This window comes from Hypomesus nipponensis, chromosome 15, assembly GCF_054491055.1.
Source record: "Hypomesus nipponensis isolate SF chromosome 15, ASM5449105v1, whole genome shotgun sequence".
NCBI classification, from domain to species: Eukaryota; Metazoa; Chordata; class Actinopteri; order Osmeriformes; family Osmeridae; genus Hypomesus; species Hypomesus nipponensis.
Window position 1 is genome coordinate 4,310,234 of NC_140375.1, and position 16,856 is coordinate 4,327,089.

At 47.3% G+C, this 16,856-nt stretch overlaps 1 protein-coding gene across 2 annotated transcripts; it reads left to right on the top strand.

Moving 5' to 3' along the window:
* The first annotated feature begins 341 nt into the window (after positions 1-341).
* Positions 342-13,521, top strand: LOC146257096 (solute carrier family 25 member 36-A). 2 transcript variants are annotated; one of them, XM_084674310.1, is made up of 7 exons: positions 342-778; positions 3,701-3,865; positions 4,843-4,920; positions 6,813-6,913; positions 9,016-9,082; positions 9,462-9,751; positions 9,992-13,521. In XM_084674310.1, the coding sequence occupies exons 1-7, from the start codon at positions 738-740 to the stop codon at positions 10,183-10,185; spliced, it is 936 nt and encodes a 311-aa protein (XP_084530436.1). In that variant the 5' UTR covers positions 342-737; the 3' UTR covers positions 10,186-13,521. The 2 variants fall into 2 exon arrangements, with proteins under 2 accessions (XP_084530436.1, XP_084530437.1); XM_084674311.1 differs by lacking the exons at positions 342-778; positions 3,701-3,865 and adding an exon at positions 3,928-4,622.
* Positions 13,522-16,856: the final 3,335 nt, after the last annotated feature.

The following is a 16,856-nucleotide window of genomic DNA, read 5'->3' on the forward strand; positions in this document are numbered from 1 at the left end:
TGAGCACGTTTTTCACTTTCTCTGTAAGACCCTCTCTAGTAAGTTATTTTGGATGGATGGTGGCAGCTGACATGTTTGCTGTACACCTGAAGAGTTTTTACTCGTAGCCATCCTGCTGTATAGCAAGGTCAAATCACATTTACAAATGTACCCTGCAAAATCACCCAGCCTACTAGTCAACTTGACACTAACGAGAAGGAAATGGGAAGAGAACAGCTATCCATTTGAATGAAAACGTTATGATGATCACGTGAAAGAGAAGTGACTGGGCGGGCTTTATTACACATCAACCAATAGTAGCCTCTGTTTTGAGGCTTCCCATTCGACAATAAACATTGTGACCTGTGTCACTGGCATTCAGTGAGTGATGCAAGGCGAACGAATGTGAATCAAGCCCGAGTGTGGGTGTAAGATATTCCACACGACTTGGATGTATTCGTTAATGTATTGATATACAGACAGTACACCAAGTTATTATTTTCTATACGACGTGAAAACGCTAAAGTGCCGCCGCGAGGGTTTTCAATGGTGAAAACGCAACGTTTGGCCGAGTGAGCTAGCTACGTTTGCTAGTTAGCCTGATAGCTAGCGTTATATACTCGTTTTTGCTACAAACTGAACTACACGAAACGGACACATTGGAGTACTAATAAGGTCAAGTTATCCACTCATTCTCGCCAACAGCCCCTTCCCCCAACCCTGGTGTCCTTCGTACGGCCCTGAGAATATGATACAGAATGAGTCAGAGAGACACCCTTGTTCATCTGTTTGCTGGAGGGTGAGTATAGCTACAGTTCTGTTGGGGAGGCGTAACAGCCAGGCTATCTAGCATCTGCTTGGCTATCTAGCGTCTGCGGCTAGCAAGCCTAGAACCAGCTACTAGTACTAGCAGGCTCAATTTGATGTATTCTGCAATATAGCTAGTTAACCATGAACCGTGCTACATCACAAGAGCTGTTTTGGAGTTGCATGTCAAACGTTAACTAGCTAGCTCTATGTAACTTCACAGTTTGCTAAAATTAGCTAGGTAGTCTTTGTAGCTATACATTCAGGCTACAAATGTAGCTAGCTAAACAGCAAACGTTTAGCATAGCTGGGTATCACTGACGAAGTCAAGAGTCTTGAGTGAAGGACTACAGTAGAGGCTGGCTAGCTAACGATGGCTGGTGTAGTACAGTACGACGTGTATATGTGTGCGGCTATATAGCTAGGTTAAACGGGAAAGTCTTGTAGATGCTTGTTGATAGAATGTCACGAAATAAACGTTTGTAGGCGTCAGCGGTTATGGTTGCAGTCGCTGAAAGTAAAATCGAACACGTCCAACGCAAGATAAGCATAACCATAGATAAAATCTTCACTTGTTTGGAATTTGCAATCGCAGTTGAGATTAAACGAAGCCGTTGTAAGGTGAGAGAGTTCACCGTACTACCAGCTTTCGAAAGATTGTTCTAGTAAGCTTGCAGCAGTCAAGGTACTTTGTGGGTTGACAGTGTGCATAACCATATATAATAATGAACGCCCCCACCAGTATGACCTTCAAGGTCACAAAACCCAAACTTATGGCGAGCCAAATTCCTCAAAAGACGTGTCGGATTTACCAAAGTTAGCTAGTTAAACACTAACAGTAGCTATGGTTGCTAAGATCTGGCTTGTCTTAACTACTTACACAGCAACCTGAGCTCTCTGCAGTGTAACATGACCGAAAGAGAGGAGTGTAAAAACTGGAATTGTTTGGGAGATGTCTTCTGCTGAATCGTGCAAATCTTGTTGGAATGACATATAAATGAACCATTATCTATATTTTGGATCTTGCCAATTCATTTCTGATGCGATGCATGAATATGCTAACTTAAAATGAATGCATGAAAGGACTTTTCAAGCACACTTCAAAACACAAATGTGTTTATCTGATACAGGACTTCACTGGTATGGGTACAGTCATGGCATTTTTTCTAAACCATGGCATTTTATTTTGACCAGTGTCAAATCATTGTGCTCAACATTGTTGCTTGGTGGCTGTGCAAAGAGCACACTGTTGTTGGGGCCACTTTGGACACATAGTCTTTAGACAGTAAAGACATCTTATGTCTGTTCTCAAAATGTTCTAGACTTGTGTTTGGTTATCCAGGACTAGAACATGATTGGTCTTGTTTGCCTCTGCTGAAAATTGACTGGCTACCGGTGTGAACATTTGAGTCAAAACAAACAAGACCAGATCCAGAAATACTGTAAAGTGCTGCTATTCAGACCAAGTTGCACAACTGTCGTCAGACAGGACTGACAGAACGACAACGCTTCTTGTAAAAAGACGGGCAAAGTTACATCCTATGTAGACCATCTGTCTGGGCAGAGACGACTGTCGACAGTAGCTAGTAGGGGTGTAACGATACACTCTGCTCACGATACAATATGTATCACAATACTGGGTGTAAGATACAATACGTATCACAATATTAGTATTTTTTTTTTCTTTTTATGAAACTGAAATTCAACCAACAGATTTCCAAAACATTGAACATTTTCAATAATTTTCTTATACAATTTACTTAACTCAGTTGAAGCGATTTCTGTGAATGCAATGAATGTACGCATGACGCAGGTGCAGAGTAGGTTGCGTCTGGTTACTGCCGGTTGTGGAGGCCTTTCAGAACCACTGCCATTGTTTACCTTTGTCCAGCCTACCACACACAGCTCAATCTGTGGGACATGTGAAGGTATGCAGGTGTTTATGACACTGACACGTTTACTAGGTCAGCCTACCCCACAACCATTCTCTCTCATTTACATGTAGTCATTTAGCAGACACTCTTATCCAGAGCGACTTACAGTAAGAACAGGGACATTCCCCCGAGGCAAGTAGGACACAACGTCATTTAGCATGGCGGGAATCGATCCGGCAACCTTCTGATTACTAGCCCGACTCCTTCACCGCTCAGCCTTCTGACGCTCTCTCTTGTTTATCTCAATTAAGGTATTGATTAATCATCAACTACTAAGATAACTGGTGAAATGCCATGTCGTTTGATCGTGACAGGGTCAAGTTCAGGGAAGCCCCTTTCAGATTATATCCTTAATAATCTTACTGAGCTAATCATACTAGTGATTGATTTAAGAGATAGCATTGGTAAATTTGTTCTTTGGTACTTACCTTTGTATCTTATCTTTGGTACTTATATATTTTTTTATCATACAAGACAAAGCAGGCCATGTCTGTGGTTTTATTGAATTGTAGTCGAATACTCTTCACTAGCTATCGCCGAGCGATAAACCTGTTCAAGTCAGATTGAGTTGGGGAACGACACAGCCACACAGTGTTTGCAGGGACTGGATCTGTGTGATCCAGATAGAATAGGTGTGTCAGCCTAGATCAGCCACTCCTAATCCTCCCTGTACTGTTCTGCAAGCCTGGGATCGTTGGAATTCCACATGGCATATTTTCAAGGAACAGGCACCTGGACAGTGAACACTTTGCAGTGTACCGCCTGTGCAAAGTTATGTGCTGACACTTCAAAAGAACCAGGCTCCAACAGAGCAGGTCAACAGTCAAGTCGAGGTCTTTGTGTGTGTGTGTGTGTGTGTGGGGGGAGGGGGGGGCGTGTCCTACCAATTTGTTTTCTCTCCCCCTCTTTGACCTTGGTCCCGTTTTTTTTCTTCTCCTCTCCGCCCCCTTGTCTGTCTACCTCCCCTCCTTGTCATCCAGGTGTGGGGGAACGGTGGGGGCCATCCTGACGTGTCCCCTGGAGGTGGTGAAGACCAGGCTCCAGTCGTCCTCCATCACGCTCTACGTGTCTGAGGTGCAGCTGAGCACCGTCAGCGGGCCCAGCGTGGCCCGCATGTCCCCGCCCGGGCCCCTGCACTGCCTCAAGTGGGTACTCGCACTCCCAAATACAGCGTTTTCACACATTCACTAGATGGTCATATTTATAGCTAACAGTTCTACAAACAGCCTGAATAAGACAGCGATTCGTGGCCTTGAACGAGACGGTATATAGACCTGTGCCGGAAGGTTTTGTCATAATGATGGTAAGCCAACTTATTAGCCTAAAAATACTCCTGATGATTGCTGAGGTGTGTCCCAGTAGAGTAGTAGTGAAGTGTGGCTTCCCCTCCCTCTTGATGTCTCGCTAGCATGTCAGTTAGTACCATCCTCTGCCCTTCTCTATGGTCTCAGCGGGGCGTGGCTGCAGGAGCCTCCCTCCCCACCCCCCTCTCGCCCTCGTCCCAGCTCCAGACATGTTTGTTGGCCCTGGCCCCCGTCCCCCTGGCAGCCCCTCTAGGACAGCCTCTCTCTGAAACCCAGCGCCCTCCTACCCTGAGGTGATGCAGCACTGGGATCAGAGTGCCAGCGAAGCCAAGCTAGAAGCCTTCCAGCCTTGTTTTTGTCACTGAGCGTAGGGCTTTTTCAACAAGGCTGTTGCAGGGCTTCCCCTCCCCCCGCGCTGTACATTTACATTTAATGGTTAGTGTTGCTCCCTTTTTGCAATATACAGAGCTGAGGATTGTTACAATTAAATTCTCTCTGTCCCCCTTCTGGTAGAGAATGGAGTATTCTCTGATGCTGTTGAAGCACAATTTGTTCCAATCTAGAGGGAGACACCATCCATGAAGTCACCACCCACTCAGTGAATGAATCATATTTTGATTGGCATGACCATACTTTAAGTAATAACACTTCAGCATTTAGATAAACCCATCCAGCAATTAAAAGACTTTCTCAGCCATTTCATGTCAACTTATCTAGTCCAAGCTCAGACTTCCATTTCCATTCCTAATTATTGCTATTGAAAATGTAAACGGTATTTGTCGGGAATGTAGTGTAACAGTGTTCCCGTTGTTTCCCAGGTTGATTCTGGAGAAGGAAGGACCTCGCTCCCTGTTCAGGGGCCTCGGGCCTACCCTGGTGGGAGTGGCCCCCTCCAGGTGAGCACCCTGCTTCCTACAAACAGCCAACAGGACCATGAACATGGTGATGCTGTCCCCTCCCAAACAAAGCAGGTTTACAGGAAGACTAGGGTCAACTAGAAACCTGATGAAGGGAGATTCAAACAGGACATTTTAATTGTTAGTCCTGGATAGGTCTTCTCTTGAATAAGGTAGGGGACACACTTGCTCAAGTCTGGTGACTGTTGAAGGGTACAGTTTTAGGAATATGTAGGGTACAGTTTCAGGAATATGTAGGGTACAGTTTCAGGAATATGAACGGGTACAGTTTCAGGAATATGTAGGGTACAGTTTCAGGAATATGTAGGGTAAGTGTCACGAGCCACTGCCACCATTATCAGTGACTCATTGAAGAACGGTGTACTTGTATTCATTAATGTACGGTCACGTTTTCGCTCTCCCTTGCTTTGACTGGTGTTGTCCCGTCAACCCTTTTCTTGTGTGTGTGTGGGGGGGGGGTTCATTGGCTGCATAACTAAGCAGTGTGAGGCTAATGTTGGAGGGTTTGGGGTCAAGGATCACACACTGGCATGCAGGTCTCATGCAGCACTTTATAGGTAATGATTATTCACATAAGGGCCGTGGGTTTCATTGGGTGGGAAACCTTTTGGAAATGGCAAACTGCCCCCCACACACACACACACAAACACTTTTTATGAAGAAAATTCAATTTAATGGCTGCATCCCTCAGTTATTAATAAACAAGCTGCCCTCACACACATTTGAAAACAAACTCACACCCCTGATTCACGTGCAGTTCTTGATCAAATCTGGTCCGTGACCTGCCGTATTTCGGGCTCGAAGCTGCAGGGACAAAGCTGTTGGCAAAAAAAACAGTCCGGGTTTTCTACATTTTGCTCGGAGGGGGATCAGGGCCTTCCCTGGGACCGGCTGTTGCAGTGTGGGTGGGCTGGTGAGGGCACAGGATCTGAGGTACCCAGGAAGATGGGTCCACACCACACAACGGAGGCTGAGATCCGCTGACAGTCATCGTTCTCACCTCAGGTCCAGACCATCTGTCCAGCCCGAATGATGTTCCGCCGGCTCCAGCGGTTTAATGCTGTTACATAAACCCACGGTCACTCTGAAGGATAAAGCCTTGGGAAACGGCCTTTCCGAATCACTGAGCGAGCTAAGCGGATCACTGGCACCGGCGTCAGGTTACCTGAGTAGCGCGGTACGGCCGCCAGTCAGCTAGCTAATCTCAGCTAGCGCCGCTTAGCTAGCTGCGCACGGTAATGGCTAGAAGGTGCCGGCGCCAGGCACGTGTGGAGTGCTTTGTTGACGAGGTGATGTGAGGGGGGTGCTGATGCAGAATGACACAGCCCTTAAGGACATACACACAGCCTGTTACGTAACGTGACTGATGAGCTTTTAGCAGAAGACCTTGACTTTCATCATTAGCAGGTGGTCAGGTTTAACAAACACATTTGGCTGGGGGAAGAGTCATCACGAGTCACCGGAAAAATCCTGCAAAGGCACAAACTTTGTGAAAATATATCTAAAAAGTATAAAGTGTATAAAATGAGGATCCTGCTTGAGCTTCTTCCCTTCCCTGTGTTGTGCAGTTGGTCAGAGTGGATTCAACACAGACCCCTGGCCTTGTTCTGCTGTGAGCGTCGGAGCTGGTTATATCAGTGAGCTTAAATGCCAGCATCGCCCTGACAATAAGAGCACAGTGTTTTCTTTAGCATTGTGTAATTAATTAGCTTAGCTTCTGAGAGAATCGGCTTTGCCCTGCGTCTTAGAGGTTTTTTTTTTTGCAGAAGTTGGAGGAAGGTATTTGTCAAAGAAAAACAGTGATGCCATTCATCGTTTTGCTTTTCATTCCTCCCCCCTCATTTGATCCTCTGTGTGACCTCTCCTTACAGAGCTATCTACTTTGCTGCGTATTCCAGTGCCAAAGAGAAACTCAACGGGGTGTTTGAGCCCGACTCCACACAGGTGCACATGGTCTCAGCCGGTTTAGCAGGTAAATACATGCACCCAGCATGCAATTTGACGTACTATTTTCCTGGGTTCTTTTTTTTTGTTGTACATAGGCAATTTGATGTTGGATAACCATTTTGTGTGTGGTGTGCTTCTGTCCACAACCACTTGTGACCACTTTTAGTATGTCTGTCAGAAAGGCCAGTGGATTGGGCCTGTCCCATGTCAGTGCTGGTAAGTCCAGGTCAACCCAAATGCACCTTATGGAATTACCAAACTAGTCTTTTTAGAGAACCCACCCACCTCGCCTACCCATTACAGGCAAAGGTCCCTTGTTATCACTAGCACTGCTAAACCTGGGAATGAAGTAGAGGCCACGCTAGTTTTCTGATGAGCCCCCTTTGCTTTGAAAGTTCTTAGGAAATGCAGGAACCCCAGGCTCTAGATGGACAAACATCTCCCGTTCCGCTTGTCCTCGAGTGGGATGACTGTGCACTTCAGTTTCAACATCATGTCTGTGCGAGCACATCAAATCAGTCAATTATTCTTTTCAAAAAACGATCCCCATACATTTGAGTCGGGCCCTTGCTCGTCATTGCTGTGTCGAGGCGAGTCTGCCTCTGTCACGAGTCCCAGAGTAGCACTATCCTGATCCCAGCGGCCAACGCTAGACAGACTCCCCCTGTAGAATGTGGGCCAGTCAGACAAACTGAGCGCACCACCAAGCAGAGGCAGTGCGCGTGCATGCGCGCCCAAGCTCTATGACTCACACCTTCCAGAAGCAAAGTCAAGGTCTAGGCTTACCGCTGTCCCGGTTGCCCTTCACACTGCCCTCTACTGGACAACCCCACACACTACAGCCAGTGACACATATGCGCCAGAGCTCCCTGTGTTAGCAATGCTCTGGGCTCTGTGGACAGTGAATATACCTCATTCAGAAGTGACCGAGTGCTTCCAGGCTAGTGAGAAACCCAGTATGTTTGCTTTGGGGGGGTGGGGGGTGGTATATGATATTGTGAACTCTGTGCAGGGTAGTGTCCCCTTCTCGATCTAAGAATAGACCTGGAGGACAGTGGGGAAATAGCCCCAAGGCTTAAAAACGAGTTGGGCAGATAAACATCACACACACAGACACGCACACACACATGTTGACTTTGACTCTGTGGACATGCATGTAGGGAGCACAGCTAGGCTGACAGGACTATTACAGGTTTCTGTTAACCATCTAGAATACCACTGTTACCTGGGAACATCAAGGTATTACTTCCAGAATGGGATTTAAAAGTGCCTTCTTTTGACTAAATGTCCCCACCTCCCCCCACCCCGCCAACCTCCATTGTGTACATTTCCCCCCTAGTATTGATAGGAATGTGCAGGTGAAAAGGGGCCTAAACTGCAGGGGCTGAAATGTAAACCGTAGGCTAATGGGAACATTTGACTGGTGAAAGGTTGCATGCTGGTCAGTGTGGTACACACAAGCCTGTGTCTGTTTTAGGCCTTTACCGTAGCTTCTCCTCTGGCCATGAGACCCCCACTCCAGCAGGGGTCTCTAGCTGCATCTGTGAGGAGTAACTTGGTCTCCGTGAGTACTCACCACAGATCTGTGCATCTTTATTATCTCTCGCTCTTTCTATCTCTCTCTTTCGAGCTCTCTCTCTCGAATCTCTCTCCCATTTTTATACCTCTCCTTTTTATTCCGTCTTCTAGGTTTTTTGGAATACAGAGCTATCTTAATTTCATTTTTTTCTCCCCCCACCACTTTCACAGCCTTTTACGTACATACATACAGCATGTGTTTTCACCGTACATACTGTCTATGTAGAGTAAAGATACGGAGCTCCACATGTGACCCAGTCTTCCGTGCCTAGCGGGGCTAGCTCTCTCTAAGCTGCCTTTGTGACTGCACCGCCATCATTTGACTCCACCGCTGATTCGTGTTACCTCGCCACCACGAACGCAGCTTACAGAAGGCAACACGCGGATGTTTAGCGCAGGCCGTAGAGTACGACCGTGTTACCGCCTGCGTGCTCGTGGTTGCTAGGTACCATAGAAACCCCCCCCTCCACCAGGGTAGCTCCTGGGCGTGCCCCCCCCCTCCTCCCTCCTGGTTCCTCCGGTGTCTGATCCGGCTCCTTCTCTCTGCAGGGTTCACCGCCATCACAGCCACCAACCCCATCTGGCTTATTAAGACCCGGCTGCAGCTCGACGCCAGGTAACCCCCCCCCCCACACACACACACACACCACACACACACATTCCAAACCCTCCAGCCATTTTTCTTTTCCATGACAAAGTTGCGTTATTAAAAATACTAAAATGACCGTGGCCACTATATAATGCTGCTTGTCAACCTTTTATGTAGCCGTACTATATGAAGGTGGATTTGTACTTCCTTCCTGCTGGTGGCGGGTGATGTATGACTATTTCTGAACCTCTCAGTGCCTCCTTCTCCCACACCTCCACCAGCCTCGAGCCTGGGGAGTTGAGGTCAATGGACCCTTGTCCTCGCCACGTGTCCACCTCACCTGCTCGTTGAACCCTCTCTCTGAACAAGTCTTTCCCTCTCTCTCCCTCCCACCCTCCCTCCCCAGGAACCGAGGGGAGCGCAGGATGAGCGCGTTCGACTGCGTGCGGCGAGTGTACCAGTCGGACGGCCTGCGGGGCTTCTACCGAGGCATGTCGGCGTCCTATGCCGGCATCTCAGAGACTGTGATCCACTTTGTGATCTACGAGAGCATCAAGCGGCGCCTCCAGGAGGCCAAGGCTTCGCACACCATGGAGGACGAGGAGGAGGCGTCCAAGGACGCCTCGGACTTTGTGGGGATGATGCTGGCCGCGGCCACCTCCAAGACCTGCGCCACCACCCTGGCTTATCCACACGGTGAGAGAACGACACGCGCTCACATAAGGAACCTCCCAAACGCAATGTGACAAATTCATCTTCGATCCGTCGATTGAAAGAAAGTTGTTGGGCCCTTATCAGTGGATATTATATGAAATAATTAGCTCTTTGGGCATTTGAGAAGTTTTTTTAAGAAAAGTGTTGTCTTTATATTATTTATTTGGTTTATTTCCTTAGAAACCTCTGAAACTAACCGCTTTCCCTCCCTCCCCCCTGCAGAAGTGATCCGCACTCGGCTACGAGAAGAGGGCTCCAAGTACCGCTCCTTTTTCCAGACTCTGACCACAGTGCCCAAGGAGGAGGGCTACCGGGCCCTGTACCGGGGCCTCACCACCCACCTGGTGCGCCAGATCCCCAACACCGCCATCATGATGTGTACCTACGAGCTGGTGGTCCACTTACTGAACCGTTAACCCCTTCCACACCCCACTTTTCACCCACTAATGACCTGTGCCCCACCCTCCCCTTACATCCCCCATCCTTGGTTTAACCTCCCACCCCCCCTCCATCCTCCCAAAAAAAAACAAAAAAAAAACCCAACACTTTCATAACTGTTCTGAGAAAGATGAAGTTAAGAGTCCCTCCGCCGCCCCCCACAGAGAGGCCCCTTCCACCTCACCAATCTGAAGAGGACTGGAGACTTTGGGTGCCCCCATCCTGCTGCAACGATAGCAGAGCAAACACAGCTTGGGTTAGGGCGAGAGCGGGGCACAGGCAGTGTGGGGCAGTGTTGACCTCTGGAGGTATGGCTCTCCACAAACACTTCAGACTCCTCGTTTGGTAGAAGGCACCTGCTCGTGTGAGCGCACAGAGGAAGCTGACTTACGGGGGAAACCCGAGACCTGTCGTAGAAAAAACGTTTAACAATACTAATTATCTTAAGCATATGTAACCCTACTCATGACCACCTAGATGGAGTTGAATGTGTGAAACCAAATGCTGTGTTTGCGACTGAAGGTTCAGTTTTTAGTTGTAAAATTAGTTCTTGATTATTCTACTTGTTGAAATAGAGTTTAGTCCCCTCGCCCGCGTCGTAGAGGTCCCAAGCTAACTTCCTGAGCCGTACGGAGTGATCATGTCAAAGTGCGCCTGGTAGAAACAGAAGGGCTGGACGTGGCCTCGCCGTCCGTCCAGGAGGAAGTGGCTGTATCAGACCCTGTGAAAGCTGACTTCAAAAGTGGCAGAGAGCAGATGGTGGGGGGGGGGGCCTTGTGAGACGATTCAAAGCAACCTTTAGAAATGCACAACGGTGACGGGAGGAGTAGGAGGGGTGGGTGGGGTGGGGTGGGGTCGGCAGAGTTGGGGTTGCAGCAGTGCATAACCATGCATGGCGAATGTCCACTGCGCTTGCATTAGGAACAAACCCCCCCCCGGCACGCACACTCTCCCACATATCAGCCTTGAGACCCCCTGGCGCCAAAATGGAACATGACATTTACAGGTGTAGCGTTTGTACTTGAAGGACGTCTTGATGCAGCTGCCTGTGCTGGACGTCCGGGTGGAAAGACAGTTGTGTCAATCCGGCCTGTTTGTCACATGACTAACCAGGCAGTGACATCATTCAAATCTGGCCTTTTACCTGTCATTGGTGTCTGTGGTTATTATCGTATGGATCAGTATCGAGATGTAAGCTCGGCCACCAGTCAGAATCCAAGCATTCACACCTAGACTTACAGTAACTACTTGAATGTAAACAAACCCAAGACATAACCAAACTAAAGACTTTGGGAGTGAAATTAAGACCAACCTTGTGAATATTCTAAGAAATATTAACTGATAAAACGAATGAAAACGTAACCAGTTTAACCTGATATTAGTTCTAATAAGTGATAGTGTTATTGGAGATAGATCTATGTAGACATAAAGATGTGACACTGTTTCAGTTTTCCACCCAGATTACAGGGTGAAACGACAGCATTTGAAGCTGGAGGCAACCAGGCCAACATGCCCCTGTGACCCCTCCCAATATGTCCCGCCCCTAGACAACTGTCCTTTTTAACGCACTTTTCTGTTGCTCTCTTTGGTCCACAGTTGCTTCCCCCCCCCCCCCCACACTTTTTTTTTGGCATCCACTATTTTGTCTGTGTCCAAACGGTAACGAGTGTCACTGGCAAGGACAATCCTGTGTCGAGTGTTCACTTTGAATAACGTGTGCATTGTACAGTTAAGCCTGTGTTCGTGGGAGGCTGGGAGTTCTGTCTCCGCGGCATGATGTGTGACATGCGTGCACCGGAAGGATGACCGCACGCATTTTTTTCCCCCTTCCATGTGCGTTATGCAGTAAGCGTACGGTTAGAAGAAGACAAACTGTTTTCGTGAAAGAAAACAATAGAGCTGCATTTCAATCGATAAAAGGTGTTTCATTTTGAAACTGTTTTACTATATCTCATGTCATTTTTAAATAGGACTGTTTTGTTTTTCCGGCAATCTTTCGTCGGAGCTCCGTTCATTTTATTTGTCATTGACCGTTTCTGTCATGTGTTGTGAAAACTGTGAGAATCCAACGTTCATCTCATTCGTGTTGTGTTTACATCCACTCCACGTAACCATGGAGATGCCCTTCCATACTGACCTTTCCCCGCTCACAAGACGTGCCCAGAGCCACACTAACGTAGGCCCGTCTTGTAGTAGTCACTTGCCGAAATGTTCAACTAGTCCTAGACTATACTCAGATCCTGACATCTCCTGAATTCAGTATCAAATACCCCCCAAAAAGCTGAACCTTAAGTGTTATTTAAAAATGTATGCTCTGGTCTCAGTTCCCTGCCTATATATGCATGCCCGCTCAAATCTGCACCAGCATAACTAGTGAGAATTGAAGGTGACGAAGCGGTTGCGACATGGTAGCCATTGGTTGTACACTGTATGCGACTCTCGCTCGGCCTTCACTGAGCTGCCCTATCACGATCCACGGTCCAGACCTGACGAGGGCACGCAGAAAAGTCCAGACACGCCCCATCCCCCTGGATCCAGCTTCACTCACAACACACATGGAAGGATCCATGTTGATCTATGTATCTCACGTTGTCTCTGCATATTGAAAATATGAAGAGTAGACATGTCATCACCACACACGCGTCATTTTAAACACACGCTGCCATGTATGAACCTTGAGCCAATGGGTGGTTGTAAATGCTGCTTCTGATGTTGGGGCACCACTCAATGGGTGTGCATGTTTTGGAAGCCTGGGTAGCTTAGGTGGGTGGATGCTTCCAGATTGGCATTTCTTGCAATTGGGGGCCAAAGGGGAGACTGAACATGCACAGCCCGGCACCCAGGGTCATGGTGCTGGCAGTGCTCATTGATTTGAGAGACAAAAGATGCTCCGTGCGAGCCTCTGTTGTATTTACAGGTTTATGCATTGCTCAGTGTGGGGCTGTTGTGTATTGTATCGTTTGGTGATATGGGATGCACAGCCTCACATGGTTCTCTTTTCTGTCCCCCAATGTTTGGTGTGTGTGTGTGCGCGTATGTGTGTGTGGGTGTCAGTGACAGCACATTCACTAACATTTCATGTCATTCTTGTTTCGTTTTTGTGTGTGAGCTCGTAGGAGTATGCACTCTAACCCAGAACCGCTAACAGTGTTGCTTCCTCCCCCATGTTCTCATTTATTTTCTTTGTCCATTCTGTATTTTTTTTTTTCTTCTCGTGGTGTTTTCTGAGCCTACTGGAAGTGTGGCTTATTCTATGCATTCTCAACCCCTGGTTTTGTAAAATAGAAATCAATAAAATGGAAAGAGTGCAAGTATTTATTGTGTGGTCCCAAGTATTATTCCTATTTTCGGAACCTATTGTGCCAGAGAGAAATAAAGTTTGAAGAAAAGTTAAGACAATGCAATGAAGTTCATGATCCCATCTCTGACCACATGGTGGCAGCATTGCCTCAAATGCAGCTCGTGGAGGCCCTGCTCGTTAAACCTTCCAGTCCATCACCTCCTATATACTGTACAGGTATTTTAACCACTTTGGGATGTTGTTGTCCCAAGGCAAATTGCAACAGGAAGTAATCTCAATAGTCAGAAACAGTGGTTCTCATCTCAAAGCAGAACATGCATCCCAATTCCAGTTGTCTCTAACTCTCGGCCCCAGGCATTTCATGGATCTGCAAAAACTGGAATAGGTATGAGACAGCTTATTGGAAAGCTTCCACCTAGATCCAGGCTTGGACGGACATTGCCAGCTATCCAATCCTTTTAGATTTTTACTAAAAGCCTTGAGGCATTGGCCAGAGTTTATTCTGGCACTTGGGCCAAGCAGCGGACCCACAGAACAAACAGATGCACTGCAGCTGGCAAGATGTTATTTAGCCCATAAACCCATTACCCTGCACAGGAGGGAGAGAGGAGAGACCCAGGACGTTGTGTGTGTGTGTGTGTGATATAGAAAAGGAGAGAGGGAGTGAAAAGGGGAGCGTGTGTACTGTTTTGAGTTTCCCTCTTCTGCAGGGATTATATCAAAACAGGCTTTGCGGCTGGTTCTGCAAGCCTTGTGTTTTTGTACTGCCAGCTAAAAAAAGAAGCGGTTTTGCGTAGCGTCAGTGCTCGGCTGTGCCTCTCTCTGAGGACAAACAAGCACGTTGGGGAGAAAGACAGACACCACCATCGCAAAAGTGCTCCCTTCATCCTCTAGCCTTTTCATCCAGGCAGGGACATCGTGGGAAGGGGGGGGGGGGGGACAGGGCTAACATCTGAAAATATTTGAAGAGCCCATGCGGCCTACATTTCTGGGCAAACCCCCGGCGCCTCCTCATCTTCTTGAGCGAGATGATGGAGCCTCGTCTCTCCCCGAGTCTTAAGCCTTCAAGCAGTGGTTACTTTGCGAGCGGCTACATTGCAATGTGGCTCAGTAAATACAGACCATTCCTCGACTCTGTTAGAACTATGCACTTCTCATCCAGGATCTTCCGCCCTTTCTATTATGCACCGTCGTATGTTGCTTTGGATGAAAGCTTATGCTGGAGGAATCCAATCAAAGAGGTGAAACGAAGAAAGGACTCAAGTGAACTGCAACAGGAACGGAATCCTACCCTAGGTAGTCTCTCCCTGTCAGAGGGCCATGAAGTTTCAGAACATTCAGACATGTCTGGTGAACTAATGTCTGGTAAATGTATTTGACATTGAGTGTTTGCAGGGTTCAGGTATTCAGATACAGAGAAGGAATAAAAGTGTTCCGGCAACAAAACAAAACAAAAAAAACAAAAATATATATATATATATATATTCCTCTGGTGCCCACACACTGTGTCGACCATGTAAGAGATGACTTGCCACAGTAAGATCCAGAAACAAGCGCTCATGGACAGATATAGAAACACACAGCCAAAACACACACAGTCAGAGATACAGAAACACACCAAAATGATCTTGAGCTTTCCCTGAACCGAAGCTAAGTCTACTTCTACCCACCACAATCATCTGTGAAATTACACCAGGGAGAGTGAAGTGAGGGAGCATAACTCCCTGTCTCATCCTTTGTCTCTCTCCCACACAAACTCGCATGATCCCACAAACACACCCTCACACACACGCTCGCGTCGTAACACAAACACAACATTCACCCACGTGTCAATCGTTAAAGTGAGAAGAAAAAAAACAACACCAAAAATTGGAGTGATGTCTTAACGAGCAGAGTTCGGCCGCTGGCCCTCATGTTGGGCTCATGTTTTTCCACTACTGTCAGTGCTTCTCCATCCGTGCCCATCCACACAAGCGGCTCGAGTGAGGCCGAAGGGAAGGAAGCTGCATATGAGATTAGGGGATTGGAGGGAGCGAACCAGGAGAGAGATAATGAAAGGCAGATGCAGGGAGGACTCGGGGCTGACCAGTACAGTGGGTGTTTGGGGAGGATGTTGAGGAGAGTGCACTGCTGCAGACGTTTATCAGAGGCTTCTCTGGGGGACTAATGTACAGTACGTGCACACTCAGCCTAGTGCACACACACACACACACACACCTTCTCTCTCTCTCTTTATGACTGTATCTTTCTTTCTCTTTCTGTCTCTCTCTCTCTCACACACTTAAATACACAGAATGAAGCCTGTGACTCATCAGTCCCAACTGGATGTTTATGTCTCGGAGTGCGGATCTATTTGGGTTTAAAAGGGACAGACAGGCAGACAGAAACAGAGGGGAGAGAGGCAGGCAAGGAAGCAAACAAAAAGAGAAGGAGGGAGGGAGAACAGGAGGCAGGCCAACAGGTAGGGATATGGGCAGGCAGGCACAGAGGCACATACTGTACTGTAGGTGGGCTGGCAGGTAGAAATGCAGAAAGACAGACTGACATGCTGACAGATTGACAACCTTGCTGTGGGCGGGGCTGCGGGTGGTGTGGAGGGCTATGGAGTCCTGCTCAATGTAGGGAGGACTGACGATCGGTGTTAAATATGCAGTAGGAACAAATGAACCTTCAGTCATTTTTTAATGATGTGTGCCGTATACAAACACATGCAACGCGCCAACAAGAAATTGGTGAACTGATGCATCATGCCAACAAATCCATAAACAGTGGAAGAGAACATGGGGAGTGGGCACTGTGTTTGCATAAGGAGAGAGTGAATTCTGTTATTGTATGGAATCAAATCACAACGGAAAACAATAAAAACGGTTCTGCAAAAGTACCACAACCACTGTGTTACTAGACAAAATGAACAATGAACACAACTAGCTTTTTGACAGTTACATACTTACATACTACATACAATTACTTACAGATGGACTAATGTTATATGTTAATTTACTAACCTGGGACCCATGTAGGTATTGACCTAACAATGTTAAAGATGCATTCTTATATTTTAGGCTATGTAAATGTTATGGACTGTATAGAGATCATAGACTGTATTAGACAGTTTAGTATTTACAGGCCATTTGTCCATACATTTTGCTTAGTTTTTAGGAAACAAGAAACTTTAACATTGGTTTACAAAACACCTACAGGCCTGGCAACATGCTTTATCTATAGTTCCTACTACAAAGTACACCATTTTCTCTCGCGCGCTCCCTCCAAGGTAACCTAGACTGCCTCATCAGCCCCAAAGGTGTCAGTGTTGCGAGCAAATGGTTTTTATGCGATCGCGTCGCTCAG